Source organism: Procambarus clarkii, chromosome 94 (assembly GCF_040958095.1).
Source record: "Procambarus clarkii isolate CNS0578487 chromosome 94, FALCON_Pclarkii_2.0, whole genome shotgun sequence".
Taxonomy (NCBI): Eukaryota; Metazoa; Arthropoda; class Malacostraca; order Decapoda; family Cambaridae; genus Procambarus; species Procambarus clarkii.
The window spans coordinates 10,787,672-10,810,883 of NC_091243.1; the positions used below are offsets into that span (position 1 = coordinate 10,787,672).

The 23,212-nt window shown below is 45.6% G+C and overlaps 1 protein-coding gene across 5 annotated transcripts in view; it reads right to left on the reverse strand.

The window, feature by feature from the left end:
• Lrp4 (LDL receptor related protein 4) overlaps positions 1-23,212 on the reverse strand; it is a 222,350-nt gene that overhangs the window by 188,873 nt on the left and 10,265 nt on the right. The window contains exons 2-10 of one of the 5 annotated variants that reach the window (XM_069319939.1): positions 15,680-15,799; positions 14,571-14,738; positions 12,445-12,543; positions 10,253-10,397; positions 8,726-8,832; positions 8,255-8,417; positions 6,428-6,533; positions 4,276-4,489; positions 986-1,103 (exon numbers count right to left, since the gene is read on the reverse strand). In XM_069319939.1, the coding sequence (XP_069176040.1) occupies positions 986-1,103; positions 4,276-4,489; positions 6,428-6,533; positions 8,255-8,417; positions 8,726-8,832; positions 10,253-10,397; positions 12,445-12,543; positions 14,571-14,738; positions 15,680-15,799 (1,240 nt within the window). Of the gene's footprint in view, positions 1-985; positions 1,104-4,275; positions 4,490-6,427; positions 6,534-8,164; positions 8,188-8,254; positions 8,418-8,725; positions 8,833-10,252; positions 10,398-12,444; positions 12,544-14,570; positions 14,739-15,679; positions 15,800-23,212 lie in introns of those variants that run through there. The other 4 variants (XM_069319940.1, XM_069319941.1, XM_069319943.1 and 1 more) reach the window with 4 other exon arrangements.

The window sequence follows — 23,212 nt, forward strand, 5'->3', positions numbered from 1 at the left end:
CATAAGAATAAAAAGCAACTACAATGGCCCCTTGGTCCATCAGAGGCCACTCCTATTTATATCCACCCAAGCGCATTCATATATATATGTCTAACCTACGCTTGAAACAACCCAGCGACACCTCGGCTTGTATGTTATTCGGTAGTTTATCCCATAAATTAATAGCCTTGTTTCCAGCGGAGTATTTGTCTAGGGTTTTCCTGTGTCTAAACTTCTGGTCAGTGTTCAGACGTGGTCAGTGTTCAGATGTGGACAGTGTTCAGATGTGAACAGTGTTCAGACGTGGTCAGTGTTCAGACGTGGACAGTGTTCAGATGTTAACAGTGTTCAGACGTGGACAGTATTTAGACGTGAACAGGTGTTCAAAAAACGTGCAGCTTTACTCCCACATCGCAATACTTACGTCACATTTTAACGTAACCGTCTGACAACAGGACTAATTAAACGTATAACGTAAGTAGACATAACCTCAGAATACGTTTCTCCAAACTGCGACCCCCCCCCCTACAAAGACACTCAAAATAATAACATACTATTTGCTCCAAATCGGTATGTTAAAACCGGACAGAATATAAATCAATATTAATGTTAAAATATTGTGAATAGTTAGTTCTAAATTAGGCGCTGACAATAAGGTTGCATTAATAGTATGGTTGCGTGAAACCATCTATAAAGAAACAATTCAAACATTACACGAGGCTCGAGACTCTTACTAGTGATTCCATCCACCCGCCAACCCCCTTGTTTATGAATGCGTCTGTGGGGGTCGACCGCTGGATGGAATGGACTTAGGAGTCGAGAACGGGTTGCATACCCAGGGGGTTGTGGGATGGTGGTAAGATAACGTGTAATTGACATCTGTTGGCAACACATTTGATGAGAACATGTAGAACCCCTGCAAGATGACAACACACGAGCCGCCATGTTGGGAGGAGGTGTAGGGAGTGCAGAGGTTGATCATAAAGGAGTGTAAATGAGTACTCACGTGGTGTTGTCGGCCGCCAGGGTGTAGCCCGGCTTGCAGAGACAGGTGTCGGCCGTGTCCTTACAGGTGTACGTGCACGAGAGGTTGTTGCAGACGGTCATCTTGCAGTCAGTCTCATCTGTGGTGACAACCCGCACAATCACAACCCACAACAACAACACACACAGTAAAATACATCTGAACAAAACACGCAAATAAATCCCCTTTCCCTGGGTTTCACCTTATTGTAATTTATATTTGTATTATTTAGCCTATTGCCAGCAATACAAACCTGAAAATATTTGATTCATGGAATTATATTCCATTATATTATATTTCATTATAGGTGGATAGGTGGGTGTGTTTATGAACACATAGATGTATGGCTGAACAGAGAAGTATACGACTACACAGATGGGTGTATAGCTAGACAGATGGGTGTTCGGATGGACAGATGGGAGCATTTCTGGACAGGTGGGAGTATAGCTGGACAGATGGGAGCATTTCTGGACAGGTGGGAGTATAGCTGGACAGATGGGTGTTCGGATGGACAGATGAGAGCATTTCTGGACAGGTGGGAGTATAGCTGGACAGATGGGTGTTCGGATGGACAGATGGGAGCATTTCTGGACAGGTGGGAGTATAGCTGGACAGATGGGTGTTCGGATGGACAGATGGGTGTTCGGATGGAGAGATGGGTGTTCGAATGGAGAGATGGGTAGGGTCGATAATGGTCTGGACTTGATAATGGTCCAGGATGGACCGAAACGTTGTGGTCTCTTCATGTTGTAGTGTGTGGGGTTTGGTCATGATGGGTAGAGTGCTACACTATGGCCCGCCCCATGTCTTGTCGAGGTGTGAAAGTACTCAACACGTCAACGCCAGTAGTCACTAACATGCACTATGGCCAGTAATGGTACTTCTTTCAGTTCAAGGAAAACGTACAAGATAATTTTCTCAAATGAGTTGTGACGAAGAATCTGTACTAATTTTGTTGATAGGGGCCCCTGGCACTTAAGTGATTTTTTGGAGCAGGATCTGAGCCATCTCGAAGCTTAAGTCATAGACGAGTCAATCACACCTGGGATGAGAACAATCACCTGTTCACAATCACCTGAGAACAATTGTGAACAACATTCACAATTTTTAAGGGTAATGGTACCCCAAGTTGAGAAGCTAGCATGTGGAGGCAAGCACTCAGGTAAGTGGCGTTGCACATAATTTCTCAAGCAAAGTGAGACTCGTCCCCAGGAGGGAGCGGCTGTGTGAATCTTATTCCGGCACCGTGAGGCCTCATCTCGTCTCCAGAGGCGGGAGCATGTCCTCGGCGTCCAGAAGTGGATCACGCTAAATAGTCTGTGCTGCTGTTGTGGTGATATATATGGACATGTGTGGTGATGTATATGTGGACATGTGTGGTGGAGATGTATGTGAATTATGTGTTGTGGTGATATATGTGGACATATGTGTGGTGGTGCAGTGATCAAATGAGTTTAAGTTTGATTAACACACTTAGGTACTCCTGCATTTACGCAGCTACAGACTACATACCGAATGTCAAGAGCCAGAAACGCGATGCTAAAAAATCCCCCAACACAGAAGATAGTTTAGTCATGCAGGGACATGAGATCAGTACTGTCTTGACCGGGGACCTTTGGCTGCATTATGATGATATCCTCAAGAAAACGAGTTAATAAAGTGGTTGACCAGCTTCAGGGACCTACATTCCGGCAGGTCTGAAGGGTCTAATGACCGGACACTCGAGAACGTAGTGTGGGGAGATCATGGCCAAGTTCCTGCTCGCAGAGTTTGCACATTAAATGCTCAGGATTGGGAGATCCGTCGCCTGTAGCCACCTGCCACAGGTAACGGTAGTCCAACCTGATCCTGGCATGCACTGTCTGGTGGACCTTTTGTGCTGCCTATATACATATGTTTCGGATATAAACATATCATTGTTTTTTATACTGGTGGTTTCAGTGTGGGGGAGTTAATAATTTCTCTCCTAACAGACCTGAATATTTAGAACAATATATTTCTAAAAACACACATGGGGAAATCTAGGTATAGTTGAACTTCATCCTTGTTACATGATAATTTGGTAGCTATGTCTGTAATATCACGATAGGTTATATTTGTGTGAGATGTGATCAGTAAAGAACGTATGACAGATATAAGTCTACGTAAGAAGCCCACCACGTTTCAGTACCCGAGCGTGTCAAAGACGGTCAACTGAGACTACAGTTGACTACACCAACTGCTGAACTGTTCTCAGTTCAGCAGTTGGTGTTGACTGCGTAGAGATGCTTCTCGGGAATGAAAAGTTTATGGAATATAATTTGACACGAAGTAAAACACTTTACTTCACTTCATGTAGGCACAAGTCAGCAGTATTATTGTGCAGCCACAAATCTCATTATCAAATCAAATCAAATGTTTATTTAGATAAGGTACATACATACAAGAGATTTTACAAAGAGTGATGGATTTATAGATAGGGCTAGTACATGCAATGCCTAAAGCCACTATTACGCAAAGCGTTTCGGGCATTATTTAATGTGAGGTGTTTTTATTAGTTAGCACGAGGTGTGAGATCCTCATTAGTGACCACAGTAACAGATCATTAGACCATTAATTGATTATCTCTGGGAACACTAAGAAACCACGTCAAGTTACATTGACAGATTTATCAATCAAACTGCCAGACGGCATCTTCAGAGTACTGTACCGAAATTTATATCTTGACCTAAACACCACAGTTGGAAATGTCACTAACCTACAGAGCTCAAGAACATTATTTTTTTTAATTATCAGGGGGAAATCGCCAAGCCATTACGACTTTAAAGCACTTGGAAGGGGGTCAGAATATAAGGATTTGGGATGGGACGGAGGGAAGGAATGCTGCCCAATCATTTGGGCGATTGGGGATTGAACGCCGACCTGCATGAAGCGAGATCGCCGCTTTACCGTCCAGCCCAAGTGATGATGATGATGATGAAGATTAAGCCACCCAAAAGGTGGCACGGGCATGAATAGCCCGTAAGTGGTGGCCCTTTTGTGCCATTACCAGTATCAATAGCTGATACTGGAGATCTATGGAGGTGCGACTGCACCCTACGTGACAGGAGATGTCTTCCCCGTGAGCGCAAGTGGTTGGACAGCTCAAGAACTAGTGCCACTACGGTGGCCTTTTTGCTGATACTGGAGATCTGTGGAGGTGCGACAGCACCCTACGTGACAGGAGATGTCTCCCTCGTGAGCCCAAGTAGTCGGACAGCTCAAGAACAAGTGCCACCACTGTACCAACTCACCATCGCCGTGCAGACAGTGCTGGTGACCGTCACACAGGTGGGCCTCGGGGATACAGACGGAGGACTGGCACTTGTAGTGTTCCGGACCACAGGTGACCTCGCAGTCCGCTTCGTCCGTCCCGTCCGGACAGTCGTTTTTACCGTCACACTTCCACTCGGGTGCGATGCACTGAGGGGGGCACCACACGAAGTTTGCAGGGCAGTTCCCAGGCTGCTGGAGAGACCGAGGATTAGTTAGGGTTGAGTTACGGTAATGTAGGAGGCACTCCCAGGGCTACTGAGGGAGGAAGGATTAGTTGGGAGGGCTACGGTAGTCCAGGAGGCACTCCCAGGGCTACTAAGGGAGGAAGGATTAGTTGGGAGGGCTACGGTAGTCCAGGAGGCACTCCCAAGGCTACTGAGGGAGGAAGGATTAGTTGGGGTGAGTTACAGTAGTCCAGGAGACACTCCCAGGCCTACTGAGGGAGGAAGGATTAGTTGGGGTGAGTTACAGTAGTCCAGGAGACACTCCCAGGGCTACTGAGGGAGGAAGGATTAGTTGGGGTGAGTTACAGTAGTCCAGGAGACACTCCCAGGCCTACTGAGGGAGGAAGGATTAGTTGGGGTGAGTTACAGTAGTCCAGGAGACACTCCCAGGCCTACTGAGGGAGGAAGGATTAGTTGGGGTGAGTTACAGTAGTCCAGGAGACACTCCCAGGCCTACTGAGGGAGGAAGGATTAGTTGGGGTGAGTTACAGTAGTCCAGGAGACACTCCCAGGCCTACTGAGGGAGGAAGGATTAGTTGGGGTGAGTTACAGTAGTCCAGGAGACACTCCCAGGCCTACTGAGGGAGGAAGGATTAGTTGGGGTGAGTTACAGTAGTCCAGGAGACACTCCCAGGCCTACTGAGGGAGGAAGGATTAGTTGGGGTGAGTTACAGTAGTCCAGGAGACACTCCCAGGCCTACTGAGGGAGGAAGGATTAGTTGGGGTGAGTTACAGTAGTCCAGGAGACACTCCCAGGCCTACTGAGGGAGGAAGGATTAGTTGGGGTGAGTTACAGTAGTCCAGGAGACACTCCCAGGCCTACACAGATAAGATAAGTATCTTTAAATTAATTAACATCATCATACACAATAGTAAGCCATTAATTTTACTAAAGTAAAAACAAATTACTAAATAATTATTTAAAACAGGATATGAATTTCTGTGTTTAGACAGTAATATAATGTATTGTGCATTTGTCAAGATAGCTTAAGGATCTCTGAGTGACACACATAAAGTATTGCCCCCTCTACACCACGTAACCCCAAGACAGTCCCCTCAACACCACCTGACCCCAAAACAGTCCCCCTCAACACCACTAGACCTCAAAACAGTCCCCTCAACACCACCTAACCCCCAAGACAGTCCCCTCAACACCACCTGACCCCAAAACAGTCCCCCTCAACACCACTAGACCTCAAAACAGTCCCCTCAACACCACCTAACCCCCAAGACAGTCCCCTCAACACCACCTGACCCCAAAACAGTCCCCCTCAACACCACTAGACCTCAAAACAGTCCCCTCAACACCACCTAACCCCCAAGACAGTCCCCTCAACACCACCTGACCCCAAAACAGTCCCCCCTCAACACCACTAGATCTCAAAACAGCCCCCTCAACACCACCTAACCCCTAGACAGTCCCCCCTCAACACCACCTAACCCCAAGACACGTGCCCACCTACAACCCGTGGTGACCTGGCGTGTGTGTGTACTCACCTAGTTGTACTCACCTAGTTGTGTTTGCGGGGGATGAGCTCTGGCTCTTTGGTCCCGCCTCTCAACCGTCAATCAACAGGTGTACAGATTCCTGAGCCTACTGGGCTCTGTCATATCTACACTTGAAACTTTATATGGAGTCAGCCTCCACCACATCACCCCCTAATGCATTCCATTTGTCAACCACTCTGACACTAAAAAAGTTCTTTCTAATATCTCTGTGGCTCATTTGGGCACTCAGTTTCCACCTGTGTCCCCTTGTGCGTGTTCCCCTTGTGTGTGTGTGTGTGTGTGTGTGTGTGTGTGTGTGTGTGTGTGTGTGTGTGTGTGTGTGTGTGTGTGTGTGTGTGTGTGTGTGTGTGTGTGTGTGTGTGTGTGTGTGTGTGTGTGTGTGTGTGTGTCCCCTCACCATGTCCGTAGAGGGGTGAGGGCAGATGGCCTCGTCCTCGCCGCCCTCACAGTCGCTGACACCATCACACACCCACCGCATGTCAATACACATCCCAGACTCGCACCTGTAACATCATCAGAAGGTAAACATTCCAACAGCTCAATATTTAGCACCGATATAACCCTTATATGCAGAGTAAATTCACAAGAATGGTATACGTCTATGATCAAAAAAATAGTGAAGCCGTGCTAGAGTCCGGAGACGCGGGTTAAATACTATTATACAGCTTCAATATTTCCTCCAGGGCGGTGGAGGTAGGGCGAAATCAGGGCGGTGGAGGCGGGACGATATGAGGGCGGGGAAGGTGAGGTGATATCAGGGCAGTGAAAGTGGGGGGGATATCAGGGCAGTGAAAGTAGGGCGATATCAGGGCAGTGAAAGTGGGGGGGGGGGGATATCAGGAAGGAGTAGAATTAAGTCACGGCGAATTACACACTGAAATCACAATAGCGTGATGCATCAAATGACACAAATCCACAAGGGCCGTGACGAGGGTTCGAACCTGCGTCCGAGAGGATCCCAGACGCTGCCATAATCGACTGAGGCTACGACATGGTAAAAGAATGACATGGTGTCTCGGAGAGGCTCCAGGATCCGAGTAAGTTCAGTAGAACTTCCGGTTGCAAGTCTTTTACCATGTCGTAGATCAGTCGATTAAGGCAGCGGTCTGGGATCCTCTCGGACGTAGATTCGAACCCTCGTCACGGCCCTTATGGATTTGTTCACATCGAATGCTTTTTAAGGTATTAATTTAGCAAGACCAGCAAGAAAATAATATTTTCAATGATTCTTTTCAATAGTGTTATGGAATTCGATGACTGGGGATGCTACACACTCTTCCCCCCTTCTGTACTGCTGTCTCCTTCAATGATAAGGTTTTCATCCTAGGAATAGAAGCAGTGTGATCTATGTTCCTGTGTGACGATGGAGAACGAGACTATGTAAGAAATTCTCCAAGAAAGTTACGTAAGATGCCTCAAATAAATACATTATTGGAAAGTGGCAAACAAAAATTCCATCTATAATAACTTAAGGGACTGAAAATAATATATATATATATATATATATATATATATATATATATATATATATATATATATATATATATATATATATATATATATATATTATGAACACAGGGCTTGGTTTGGTAGTCAGTTGACTGGACAAGCTCTCGTCAATGACACATTAGTTTAGCTTACTTTAAATATACATTTTTCCAAGCTCTGTGAATCCCTGAACATTTGTAAATGACAGAACATCTTGTGACAATTATAGAGACAAAAATGATCATCATTTGAATATGAAAGAAAGATAATAAATGAGATTGTGATAAAATTTATATTGATTAGTGACATACTCACAACTCGGTGGATCAGCACCTTACTCATGATCCATTTATAATACTCACCTATTCATGTTGTTATCCTATATAGATTAACTAGGACTGCAGCTACTGGCATATTCATAGGCATATTCAGTCCCCATAGAAGATAACAGTAGAGGCACACAACACACGGTGATTGGTGCTGGATTTGCCTTAGTGAGGTATTGTGTGTTAGATTTGTGTTGATTAATTGTGGATTGATGTGTTCCGCCTGCTACCCAGTCATTCCGGTAGGAAGTGATGAGCTATATAGGCTATTGACCTGTAGTCGTCCGGGTGGCAGGTGATGAGCTATATAGGCTACTGACCTGTAGTCGTCCCGGTAGCAGGTGGTGACATTACAGGCTACTGACCTGTAGTCGTCCCGGTAGCAGGTGGTGACATTACAGGCTACTGACCTGTAGTCGTCCCGGTAGCAGGTGGTGACGTTACAGTTGTGTTCGTCGGACCAGTCGCCACAGTCGTCCTCACCGTCGCAGGCGTAGTGGTGCAGGACGCAGCGACCCTCCGTCGCGCACGCCACCTGGTCAGAGCCGCAGGTACTCTGCGCCGCTTTGGTATCTGTCGGACACAAGTGTGTCATCAGCCATACACTATGCTGCAGTATCCAATTAAGTGTCGCAGCGAGTCCACGTAAGTGGACACTGCGACACATACGTTCAAAAGATGTTAGCCAGCACATTCGGACCCCCCCCCCCACTAAACAATCCCCAAAACTATCTTCAGAAATGGAAGAAAAACAAAAAGATTAAGCAAAAATGTCAAAAGGAAAACATTAAGATTAAAAAGAACCAAGAGAGAAAGGGAAGGAAAGATAACCAAGAGGAACTATATATTTAGGCCACAACTATTAAGGGGGAAAGACTTACTGCAGAAGAGTTCGTCGGAGCCGTCGGAGCAGTCGGGTTCTCCGTCACAGAGCCAGGTGCTGAGGATACAGTTGCCGTCTCCACAGTGGTGGTCATTAATCCCGCAGCTGCAACACACACAACATTGATCACAACATTGATCACAACACTGATCACAATACTGATCACAACCACCAGTATAACTACCTCACTGCTACACTTGACATTGACAATAGTAAGAGAGTACCTAAATTTTTTTTTTTTTTAATTTTGCTTCGAGGGGCGAGTTTATTGGGCAGCGCCACTCATCCTGTGAGTGGACACACCGCCATAGTGACAGTATTGGGCAGCGCCACTCATCCTGTGAGTGGACACACCGCCATAGTGACAGTATTGGGCAGCGCCACTCATCCTGTGAGTGGACACACCGCCATAGTGACAGTATTGGGCAGCGCCACTCATCCTGTGAGTGGACACACCGCCATAGTGACAGTATTGGGCAGCGCCACTCATCCTGTGAGTGGACACACCGCCATAGTGACAGTATTGGGCAGCGCCACTCATCCTGTGAGTGGACACACCGCCATAGTGACAGTATTGGGCAACGTCACTCATCCTGTGAGTGGACACACCGCCATAGTGACAGTATTGGGCAGCGTCACTCATCCTGTGAGTGGACACACCGCCATAGTGACAGTATTGGGCAACGTCACTCATCCTGTGAGTGGACACACCGCCATAGTGACAGTATTGGGCAGCGCCACTCATCCTATGAATGAACACACCGCCATAGCAGCATGTACAACACTCCCCAATAGGAAGAAAACCCGCTGGGTTGTTCATCCTGTAGGAGAGTACCTAACAGTCAGGAGTCAGAGAGTCACATAATAATAACCCTTAACAATCTCCATATACCGAAAGGAACTAAAGGTGCATTTAGTCATATTAAAAAATTACAAGCTTAGCCCAGAAAATTAAAGCGAGTCTAAGTCCCTATACTTCAATCGTTCTTGAGTAGTTCACTAAGAAGATAATCATCACGTCCATTGGCTTGTTAGATCTGCGGCTTGTTGTTGCTTGTTAATACACTGATGTATCGCGTGATAACCGTTCACAACACACACACACACACACACACACACACACACACACACACACACACACACACACACACACACACACACACACACACACACACACACACACCATCAAGCTTTCCTCATAGTAAGTTAATTCAACATCATGCAATTAACATAATGTTAAATTGCATGTGTGTGCCATCATATGTGACAGCACATGATGGCACACAGTGCATCATGTGCTGTCATCCACCTGCACTATCACCACCTGCACTATCACCCACCTGCACTATCACCACCTGCACTATCACCCACCTGCACTATCACCCACCTGCACTATCACCACCTGCACTATCACCACCTGCACTATCACCACCTGCACTATCACCACCTGCACTATCACCCACCTGCACTATCACCACCTGCACTATCACCCACCTGCACTATCACCACCTGCACTATCACCCACCTGGAGGATGTACAGTTCTCTTCGTCAGACTTGTCTTGACAGTCAAAGTCACCATCACAGAGCCAGATGACGGAAATACAGTAATCACCATTTGTACAATTAAATTGGTCGGATCCCGTACAGTTCCTCTTAAACGCCGGCAGACCTGGAATGGTGACGGAACGGTTAGGTACAGTAACCGCTATATAACACAAACGTGTAGTGATATAGGAAGATGGATGAATACAGTACTTCATCCATCATCCACTTCTAACCTACAATAGTAGACACCACTAGACAGGAGTGATTTAAATAAAAAAAATTATTGAAAAATAATGTGATTGTAATTATATAAATCCATATAAATCATATACATTTCATATCAGCAGCATTATATACAGTGGCAAAAGTCAGAATATCAATGCAAAACTTGGATAAGGCCGCCTACCTCAGGTCAGTTCCAGTGTGTCGCCCCATAGTCAAGCCCTTATCTCAAAGAGCACATACACTTGAGTACAAATAGTTGCAAATGAGAGAGAGAGAGAGAGAGAGAGAGAGAGAGAGAGAGAGAGAGAGAGAGAGAGAGAGAGAGAGAGAGAGAGAGAGAGAGAGAGAGAGAGAGAGAGAGAAGAGAGAGAGAGAGAGAGAGAGAGAGAGAGAGAGAGAGAGAGAGAGAGAGAGAGAGAGAGAGAGAGAGAGAGAGAGAGAGAGAGAGAGAGAGAGAGAGAGAGAGAGAGAGAGAGAGAGAGAGAGAGAGAGAGAGAGAGAGAGAGAGAGAGAGAGAGAGAGAGAGAGAGAGAGAGAGAGAGAGAGAGAGAGAGAGAGAGAGAGAGAGAGAGAGAGAGAGAGAGAGAGAGAGAGAGAGAGAGAGAGAGAGAGAGAGAGAGAGAGAGAGAGAGAGAGAGAGAGAGAGAGAGAGAGAGAGAGAGAGAGAGAGAGAGAGAGAGAGAGAGAGAGAGAGAGAGAGAGAGAGAGAGAGAGAGAGAGAGAGAGAGAGAGAGAGAGAGAGAGAGAGAGAGAGAGAGAGAGAGAGAGAGAGAGAGAGAGAGAGAGAGAGAGAGAGAGAGAGAGAGAGAGAGAGAGAGAGAGAGAGATGTATTTCTCTCTTTCCCGGCTAGAAAGGCGGGATCCAAGAGCCAATGCTTGATCCTGCAGGCACAAATAGGTGAGTACACACACACATACACACACACACACACACACACACACACACACACACACACACACACACACACACACACACACACACACACACACACACACACACACACACACACACAGCTGTTCTACAGACACGTCAGCAGGGACATAACAGCAAAGGAACAGGTGATGAAACTAAAGATAGTGGGAAGACACCAAACAGAGAATGACCGAACTATGTGCGTACTCTAACAGGAAATTCCAGATTCTCACAATAGAGCAGAGAGAAACGCCTGAACTAAGAGGGATGGCGTCAAGCCAAGCGACCCTGGAGGTCGTTGAGATTACCAGAGATAAAGTAAGGAGGCACTCTCTGGAGCTGGACATTAATGCTGAGGGACAGATAGGACCACACTATGGGTGGCTGGGAGGCTGAGCGGACAGAACACTGGACGCGTGATCCTGTGGTCCAGGGTTCGATCCCAGGCGCCGGCGAGAAACAATGTGCAGAGTTTCTTTCACCCTGATGCTCCTGTTACCTAGCAGTAAATAGGTACCTGGGAGTTAGTCAGTTGTCACGGGCTGCTTCCTGGGGGTGGAGGACCGGGCCGCGGGGACACTAAGCCCCGAAATCATCTCAAGATAACCTCAAGATGGGGTATTGAGGCAGCTGAAGCCCAGTGAAGGCCACTTACTTTATTTACTATATTTAGTGAGCCACTGGAAACTGGAGAATTATCAGAAAGTTGGAAGATAGCCATTGTAGAGACAGCATACATAATGGAAACTGACAGACAGCGCTCTATTACAGGCCAGCGTCCCTCTCTTACAAACATGTAAGGTAATAGAACGCACTTTAAGAACGTTGTAGTTCATCTATATTGAAGGGCCTTCAAAAAAAAAACATGGTTTCAGGGACGGCAAGCCTCGTTAGGGAAAGGGAACAGGTTAGGATAATGTGGGAGTGGAAAAAACACAGGAAAGGAGACAGGGATATGGAAGAGGCGATTGAGGTCAGGAAGATGGTGAATGAGAGTGAGAGAGAGAGAGAGAGGGTTAGAACACTAACTCACCGCAGATGCGCTCGTCACTCTCGTCACCGCAGTTATCGATGCTGTCACACACTTCATCATCCGAGATGCACTTCCCGTTGGCACACGTGAACTTCGGAGCTGAAGTGGAATGAGGAGTTTGTTGTTGTTAAAGATTCGCTACCTGGAACAAAGTTCCAAGTAGCACGGGCTATGGCGAGCCCGAATGAGGAGGGAGTGAGGGCGCCTTTAAGTGAGTGAGTGAGTGGGAGTGGTACCACCTACACCACTTAATAAAAGGCTACCTAGGGGAAAAGAGCAGCTATCATCTAGAGTGTGTTGAAGGTGTGCTGCCAAACCCCTAATGTCTACGGGGGCAGAACAACGAGGGATTAAAACATTTCACAATATATATATATTTTTCCCCAGTAGCAATTTACCGCGTTCGTGCTATACTGAAAGTAAACAGAGATCATTGGCCAAGCAGTTACGCAAGTACTTACGAACGTGAACATCTTTCCTCAATCTTTGACGGCTTTGGTTGCATTTATTAAACAGTTTAAAAGCATGAAAACTTCCCAATCAACTGTTGTTGTTGTTATAAACAGCCTCCTGGTGCTACGGAGCTCATTAACTGTAAACAAAGCCGCCAAAGATTGAGAAAAGATGTACAATTTCGTAAGTGCTTGCGTAACTGCTTCGTAAATCTGGCCGCTGCTTGCCAGGGAGGAAGGAAGGAAGGAAACTATCAGGGGGAAAGCGCCAAGCCACTACGACTATATAGCACTTGGAAGGGGGTCAGGATAAGGATTTGGGATGGGACGAAGGGAATGGAATGGTGCCCCAACCACTTGTGGACGGTCGGGGATTGAACGCCGACCTGCATGAAGCGAGACCGTCGCTCTACCGTCCAGTCCAAGTGGTTGGTTGCCAGGGAGGAAGATCAGGCAGGCAACACTATTCTAAACTATTACCCAAATCAGTTATGAGATTATCAGCGATCACATCCATTACAGCGTAGCATTACAACTTCGTGAATTACAACTGGAAAGGCAGAAGTAACTACATGTGATAGTATGATAACATTACAGAACATGTGATAGTATGATAACATCACAGAACATGTGATAGTATGATAACCACCACATGTTCTCTATCACAACACCATTAACAAACTTTATGTTCATTTTATAAGCACAGGTCTTATGTATATTTGATACGTTTAAAAGCTAACGAGAATGACTTTTACTTTCAATAACGTTAACTCACAAGGTGGGTTTCTTATGAAGGTAACTAATTTGGGTTTCAATAAGGTTTACTTTCCAGCTGAGTTTCAATAAAGTTTACTCTCCAGCTGAGTTTCAATAAGGTTTACTCTCCAGCTGAGTTTCAATAAAGTTTACTCTCCAGCTGAGTTTCAATAAAGTTTACTCTCCAGCTGAGTTTCAATAAAGTTTACTCTCCAGCTGAGTTTCAATAAAGTTTACTCTCCAGCTGAGTTTCAATAAAGTTTACTCTCCAGCTGAGTTTCAATAAAGTTTACTCTCCAGCTGAGTTTCAATAAAGTTTACTCTCCAGCTGAGTTTCAATAAAGTTTACTCTCCAGCTGAGTTTCAATAAAGTTTACTCTCCAGCTTAGTTTCAATAGTTTACTCTCCAGCTTAGTTTCAATAAAGTTTACTCTCCAGCTGAGTTTCAATAAAGTTTACTCTCCAGCTTAGTTTCAATAGTTTACTCTCCAGCTTAGTTTCAATAATGTTTATTCTTAAGTCAGATATCAACAAAGTTTACCCTAAATTAGGATTTTACCCTAAACCAATAAAGTTGACCCTCAACCTACGTTACAACAAACTTTACTCTAATTTAATAAAATACAATTCTAGTTTAAAACAGTCCAGGTGATTAGAATGTATTCTTATGAACAAATGCGTTTGATATATATCACACTATCGTGATTTCTGTGTGTATGGAATGTACTCTAGTACACAAAGGATACCTGATCAACCAGGCTGTGATTCAGACGTCAGGCTGCGAGCAGCCACGTCCAACAGCCTGGTTTACCCGTCCAGCAACGAAGATGCCTGGCCAACGACCGGGCCGCGGGGACGCTAAACCCCGAAAACACCTCAAGGTAATCTAGTTCGACACATCCGCTGCAGGAGACTGACCTGGGCACAGGACTTCGGGGCAGTTGCGTTCATCTTCTCCCTCGGGGCAGTCGAAGTGGCCGTCGCAAAGGAGCGTGGGTCCCACGCATGCGCACTGCCCGTCCTCGTCCAGACACCTCACGTCCTCGTCCAGACACCTCAAGACCCCGTCGCTGCTCTCACAACCTGCTGATACAACCACTGGTTATGGCAGGTACAGGCACACCGCCACGGGTTATACACACACACACACTACGCTACATATTTCTACAATTCATGCTACTAACTAGCGCTAAAACGCTAGCCATGACGTATCAGGCCACAGACGCACACAAACGCTCGCCACGACGCACCAGACCACAGACGCACCAGACCACAGACGCATCAGACCACAGACGCACCTAAACGCATCCCACCACCACCCTAACACGCACAGCAGCTGAACATTACATGAGGCAGACTTCCCTCCGGGTCAGGAAGGGGGAACTCTGCCATCGTCACCAACCCAGGTTCACCACAACAATCCGGTGATAACAGCCAAAGAAGGTCAGGTCGCTGGGCACTCGAACCTCCTTACACAGATATTTAACCTTGTGGCCAATAACTGCACCCGACCTTCTGACCTTTACCCATTCTCTGCCAAAAACAATAGGCTTTGGGAAATGATCCACAGAAACCTGGCATTTGAGTTTAAAGACGATATCTCGCACCGCTGAGTGGCAAGTGAACGGCTGCGAGCAGTGAGAGAGTTACGTCTTGCTCCAGCTATCTATCTCCCTCTCTCATTCTAACTCCCTCCATTCCTTATTCTCTCTACCTCCCTCTACCCGTCATACGCTCTAAATCACTCCATTCATTTCTTGGGGTTACCTCCTCTTTCCCCCCTCCCCCTCCCTCCCTCCCTTTGATACTGTTCCTTCCTCGCTCCATCTTTATTATTATTCCATCTTCTTCACCCCAACCATCGACCCTCTTCTTCTACTCCACACCCACCTATGCCATCACAGACAGCACCGCTCCTGTGCCAGGTAAGTTACGGGCTCACCATAGCCCGTGCTACTTGGAACTTGTTCCGAGTAGCTGAATTTATAATAACAACAACTACAACCTATGCCACCGTCCACACTCACCCGTGTCGTGATCCGGCGGCTGGACCCTCTTCACCTCCTTCTTGTGCTCGGAGGCGGCCTCAGGACCTCCATAGACACCTGTGCCGTAGAAGTCCTCCATGGCCTCTCGCGCCACGAACCCTGCAACACGGGACCAAGGGTCACCACAAGCACAGCTGTACACTACAGGCCTACCGAGACACACCACCACAAAATCTGATACACTGGAGGCAGGTGAAGGTATAAGGCCTCCAGTGACGGTACACTGGAGGCCGGTGACGGTACACTGGAGGCAGGTGAAGGTATAAGGCCTCCAGTGACGGTACACTGGAGGCCGGTGACGGTACACTGGAGGCAGGTGAAGGTATAAGGCCTCCAGTGACGGTACACTGGAGGCCGGTGACGGTACACTGGAGGCCGGTGACGGTACACTGGAGGCCGGTGACGGTATACTGAAGGCAGGTGAAGGTATACTGAAGGCAGATCAAGATACAATGGAAGCGGTTGCGACTGAGTACCTTGATTACTGTTCCTCAACCTGTGTTCCCTATCCTAGGAGCGGGGTCCTAGGAGAGGGGTCCTAGGAGAGGGGTCCTAGGAGCGGGGTCCTAGGAGCAGGGTCCTAGGAGAGGGATCCTAGGAGAGGGTGGCAGGGGAAGAGTGAGAATCGCTGAGTCGTTCTAAACTTTAGTGTTTACACAAATATTTTGCTAACTCTCTTCTAGGATTAATGTATTATTAGTACATACAAAGAGTGCATACATGCACTCTTTGCATGTATGCATTTGTATGTATGCATACTAAATGCATACAATTTATTTTCCCTTGCCAATGCTAATATTAACTACGTCCTCTGGGTATGTACGTTCAAGCAGCGGCCATTCCCAAATAGGTATTAATACATTTTAACGTGCTGTGTATTTTTAACGTATCAGTATTTTCTCAAATATAAATTAATATTATTATACATTATAAGTTTGTGGGTAGGAATAGGTTATCTTGAGGTTATCTTGAGATGATTGATTTCGGGGCTTAGTGTCCCCTCGGCCCGGTCCTCGACAAGGCCTCCACCCCCAGGAAGCAGCCCGTGACAGCTGACTAACTCCCAGGTGCCTATTTACTTAGGTGATTAGATTCTCTTGGCAATTTTTTGCATCTTCTGAAAGTGGGTGAAGCATTTAGAGCAACTCGTCCTCGACTCAAGTGTGGAATCCTCGCATACAAAGATCCAAGTTCGTTAATTCGGCCGTCAAACCTACTATTTATGAATGAAAAACGGCTTACACACGACTCACAACTGATTTCGTTCGAACACTTCCAGAACAAGTGCTTCTCTGGCGAATTTTGTTCGAACCACAACGCTGTAAATGCTTCACCCACGTACTACAAATACAAATAATCGCCAACAGAACCTAAACACCTAACCTAACCTAACCTATGCATATATATATACATACATATATATATAAATATATATATATATATATATATATATATATATATATATATATATATATATATATATATATATATATATATATATATATATATATATATATATGCACAATATGGTAATATATTATAATATTAATTTATATTTGAGAAAATTCCTGTTTTGAATGAACAGCATGTTAAGAGTGATGAATGCGTCTGTGGGGTCGACCGCTGGATGTAATGGACTTAAGTCGAGGACGAGTTAACGACTTTACAGCTGATGGATTTCGAACGTTTCTTGAAAAATGATTCGCTGACGGCCTCTGTTCGAATAGAACCTCAGTAAATACTTCACTAACGTACTACCAATAAAATAATCGCCATCAGAATCTAAACAACTAAACTAACCCACACCTAAATATACACAATCTGCTAATATCAAATAACATTAATTCATATTTGAAAAAAATCCAATTTTTGAATTAACAGCATGTTAAAACTGATGAATGCGTCTCGGGGCTCGATCCCTGGATGGAATAAACACATCCGGATGACGAGTTGGAAGGTCACACCTAATGCACTTTGTGCCCTGGATTAGTAATACGTAGTACAACATAATGTGTGTTTCAGCGAACGTGGTAAAGGAGAAGAACGGAGGGAACACGGTGCAGAGGGAGGGAGAGAGCTCTAGAGGGGAGAGAAGATGATGGAGGGAAGATGGAACACTGTAGAGAGGAGGGAGGGAGGGTGGATATGGAGAGAGAAAGGGAAGATGGAGAAGGGGACCACAGTCGACAAAACGGAGGTGGAAAGGGAACATTGTGAAGGGTGAAGGGAACATGGTGGAGGGTAGAGAGAGGAAACATAATGGAAAAGATGGTGGGAGAGACCTAAGTTGGAGTAGAGGGAAGGGTGAGGGAGGGAGGGAGAGAGAGAGGGAACAGGTAAGGCAGTCATCACCTGTGGAAGCTCCGCTAACCTTCACTCTTTATTGATCACACTCTGCCGCGTAGTGGGGGTGACCTGGGAAGTGGTGGTGACCTGGGGAGTGGTGGTGACCTGGGGAGTGGTGGTGACCTGGGGAGTGGTAGTGACCTGGGGAGTGGTGGTGACCTGGGGAGTGGTGGTGACCTGGGGAGTGGTGGTGACCTGGGGAGTGGGGGTGACCTGGGGAGTGGTGGTGACCTGGGGAGTGGGGGTGACCTGGGGAGTGGTGGTGACCACCACCACTCTCTCCCCAGAGAGAGAGAGAGAGAGAGAGAGAGAGAGAGAGAGAGAGAGAGAGAGAGAGAGAGAGAGAGAGAGAGAGAGAGAGAGAGAGAGAGAGAGAGAGAGAGAGAGAGAGAGAGAGAAGAGAGAGAGAGAGAGAGAGAGAGAGAGAGAGAGAGAGAGAGAGAGAGAGAGAGAGAGAGAGAGAGAGAGAGAGAGAGAGAGAGAGAGAGAGAGAGAGAGAGAGAGAGAGAGAGAGAGAGAGAGAGAGAGAGAGAGAGAGAGAGAGAGAGAGAGAGAGAGAGAGAGAGAGAGCACTACGTACAATTAGAAAATCTGAGGTATTTGTAAAAAAAAAAGGTGTTACATTGTATAAAGTATTCGGGACATTTCTTGATTCGTCTCCTGATTTTTTGAATTCGTCACGCTCAGCATTACATGGCCCCGAGAGTAAACCTGCTCACGCAATATACAGTTTACACTTGATCACATCAGCGGGGGATGTAAACTCCCAGAGAGGTATACAGCCTAACCCCAAGTCGCACGGAAATAACGCCTCGGAGGTATATATATATATATATATATATATATATATATATATATATATATATATATATATATATATATATATATATATATATATATATATATATAAATATATATATATATATAAATAAATATATATATATATATATATATATATATATATATATATATATATATATATATATATATATATATATATATATATATATATATATATATATATATATATATATATTGGGAATTTTTTGGCCAATATATATACGGTTTTTTTGGTTTTAAAAAACCAAAAAGACATTTACCTCCATTGTACATTAATATATTGTAATTCATAACAGTTGCAGCGCAGGTGGGTTAGTACAAGTTATCGTTATCCTTAATTATAACGTGTAAATATATTGTAAAAAGTTGGTGTCAAACATTCCCCTCTGAGGTCTGATTAAGACTTTTTTTCTCTCTGTATTACCTTTGTGCAACCGTTCACAGGATGAGTATGGGGTGCACAATAAGCTACCGCTCACAGGATGAGTATGGGGTGCACAATAAGCTACCGCTCACAGGATGAGTATGGGGTGCACAATAAACTACCGCTCACAGGATGAGTATGGGGTGCACAATAAACTACCACTCACAGGATGAGTATGGAGTGCACAATGAACTACCGTTCACAGGATGAGTATGGGGTGCACAATAAACTACCGCTCACAGGATGAGTATGGGGTGCACAATAAACTACCGCTCACAGGATGAGTATGGGGTGCACAATAAACTACCGTTCACAGGATGAGTATAGGGTGCACAATAAACTACCGTTCACAGGATGAGTATGGGGTGCACAATAAACTTCCGCTCACAGGATGAGTATGGGGCCCCACAAAGAACTACCAACCATGCTTCTTGCCCCGCTCCTGTGCCAGGTAAGTTACGGGCTCACCATAGCCTGTGCTACTTGGAACTTGTTCCGAGTAGCTGAATCTATAACAACTATGAATCTATAACAACATTAACTATGAATCTGGAATAGTTAATGCAGATTGTACTGTCTGGAATCTATACATTAAATATTATTATTCTTACACTAATACTAGGCATATAAAAAATTCCGAATTAAGTTATTTTCAATGGAATAATCTTCAATATATTTGTATATATATATATATATATATATATATATATATATATATATATATATATATATATATATATATATATATATATATATATATATATATATATATATATATATATATATATTATCGGTAAACCTATGACGAACATGAGAGCATAGAAGCATGTACTCTCCCCCGTCACAGTTCCTGACACACTGAGGTCCAGGCATCAGGTGGCCGCCTTTTAACACTGTAGCAGCGACGACGACGACTCCATCTCTCACCACAATAACAGAACACGGAGTTAAAGGCAGACTTAGATAAACACGATGGCGTGGCCGATAAAAAATGGCCTCACGGTCTAAACATATTATATGATTGCTTGTCCTATACTCAGAGCATGTTCTTTAATTTATACCTTATATTTTAGGCCCAATATAGTACATATATGTGCCTAGGTATGGTCAAGTTTGGTTTACGGGTTTACCAGCGCTCTCGGCAAACTTATTAGTACAAAACGTTAAGGGAAAGGGAGAGGCAAGGAGAGAGGTGGGGGGAGGAAAACAAATGCGGAGAGGGCCACAGCTATGAAGGGAAGGCGAGGGCTATGTAGGAAGGGGGTCAGGGCTATGTGGGGAAGGCAGGGCAATGTAGGGAGGGGGCTGGGCCATTTAGGGAGGGGTCAGGGCTTTGTAGGGAGGGCCAGGACTATGTAGGGAGGGTCTGGGTTATGTAGGGAGGGGCCAGGGCTATGTAGGGAGGGTCTGGGCTATGTAGGGAGGGTCAGGACTACGTAGGGATGGTCAGGGCTCTGTAGAGAGGGTCAGGGCTATGTAGGGAGGGCCAGGACTATGTAGGGAGGGGTCAGGGTTATGTAGGGAGGATCAGGACTATGTAGGGATGGTCAGGGCTATGTAGGGAGGGTCAGGACTACGTAGGGATGGTCAGGGCTCTGTAGAGAGGGTCAGGGCTATGTAGGGAGAGTCAGGGCTATGTAGACGCGAGTGCCTGAACTATGTAGAGGTGGGGTGGGGTAGGGCCATATACGGGGGGGCCATGTGTAGACCTGCAGCGGACACGGTTATATTGGTATTAACTACCACGTCTGATGCAGCACCTGCAATTGGTGTGGCCTCACTGGTGTGTGTGTGTGTGTGTGTGTGTGTGTGTGTGTGTGTGTGTGTGTGTACTCACCTAGTTGTGTTTGCGGGGGTTGAGCTCTGGCTCTTTGGTCCCGTCTCTCAACCGTCAATCAACAGGTGTACAGATTCCTGAGCCTATCGGGCTCTGTCATATCTACACTTGAAACTGTGTATGGAGTCAGCCTCCACCACATCACCCCCTAATGCATTCCATTTGTCAACCATTCTGACACTAAAAAAGTTCTTTCTAATATCTCTGTGGCTCATTTGGGCACTCAGTTTCCACCTGTGTCCCCTTGTGCGTGTTCCCCTTGTGTTAAATAGACTGTCTTTATCTACCCTATCAATCCCCTTCAGAATCTTGAATGTGGTGATCATGTCCCCCTAACTCTTCTGTCTTCCAGCGAAGTGAGGTTTAATTCCCGTAGTCTCTCCTCGTAGCTCATACCTCTCAGCTCGAGTACTAGTCTGGTGGCAAACCTTTGAACCTTTTCCAGTTTAGTCTTTTCCTTGACTAGATATGGACTCCATGCTGGGGCTGCATACTCCAGGATTGGCCTGACATATGTGGTATACAAAGTTCTGAATGATTCTTTACACAAGTTTCTGAATGCCGTTCGTATGTTGGCCAGCCTGGCATATGCCGCTGATGTTATCCGCTTGATATGTGCTGCAGGAGACAGGTCTGGCGAGATATCAACCCCCAAGTCTTTTTCCTTCTCTGACTCCTGAAGAATTTCCTCTCCCAGATGATACCTTGTATCTGGCCTCCTGCTCCCTACACCTATCTTCATTACATTACATTTGGTTGGGTTAAACTCTAACAACCATTTGTTCGACCATTCCTTCAGCTTGTCTAGGTCTTCTTGAAGCCTCAAACAGTCCTCTTCTGTTTTAATCCTTCTCATAATTTTAGCATCGTCCGCAAACATTGAGAGAAATGAATCGATACCCTCCGGGAGATAATTTACATATATCAGAAACAAGATAGGACCGAGTACAGAGCCCTGTGGGACTCCACTGGTGACTTCACGCCAATCGGAGGTCTCACCCCTCACCGTAACTCTCTGCTTCCTATTGCTTAGATACTCCCTTATCCACTGGAGCACCTTACCAGCTACACCTGCCTGTCTCTCCAGCTTATGTACCAGCCTCTTATGCGGTACTGTGTCAAAGGCTTTCCGACAATCCAAGAAAATGCAGTCCGCCCAGCCCTCTCTTTCTTGCTTAATCTGTGTCACCTGATCGTAGAATTCTATCAAGCCTGTAAGGCAAGATTTACCCTCCCTGAATCCATGTTGGCGATTTGTCACGTTTCCCTTCTCTCCAGATGTGTTACCAGGTTTTTTCTCACGATCTTCTCCATCACCTTGCATGGTATACAAGTCAAGGACACTGGCCTGTAGTTCAGTGCCTCTTGTCTGTCGCCCTTTTTGTATATTGGGACCAATTGGGTATATTGTGTGTGTGTGTGTGTGTGTGTGTGTGTGTGTGTGTGTACTCACCTAATTGTGCTTGTGGGGGTTGAGCTCTGGCTCTTTGGTCCCGCCTCTCAACCGTCAAACAACAGGTTGTACAGGTTCCTGAGCCTACTGGGCTTCTCTATCATATCTACATTTGAAACTGTGTATGGAGTCAGCCTCCACCACATCACTTCCTAATGCATTCCATTTGTCAACCACTCTGACACTAAAAAAGTTCTTTCTAATATCTCTGTGGCTCATTTGGGCACTCAGTTTCCACCTGTGTCCCCTAGTGCGTGTGCCCCTTGTGTTAAATAACCTGTCTTTATCTACATGTGTGTGTGTGTGTGTGTGTGTGTGTGTGTGTGTGTGTGTGTGTGTGTGTGTGTGTGTGTGTGTGTGTGTGTGTGTGTGTGTGTGTGTGTCCCAACAAAATGGATAAATAAAGGAAAAGAAGTGCCACTTGGAGCACTGAGTAAGGTCAGCTGGGACGCCGCCGCCGCAGCTGCATGAGGCACTAACTCACTCTCCAAACGATCTCCTTTAGTCGTAAGGGAATCCCTCGCCCACTGAACACTAATATCAACATTATTGAGAGGAAATACAACTTGAGAAAATGTTTTTTTTCCTCTTCTGATGTGTGGTGTAAACATC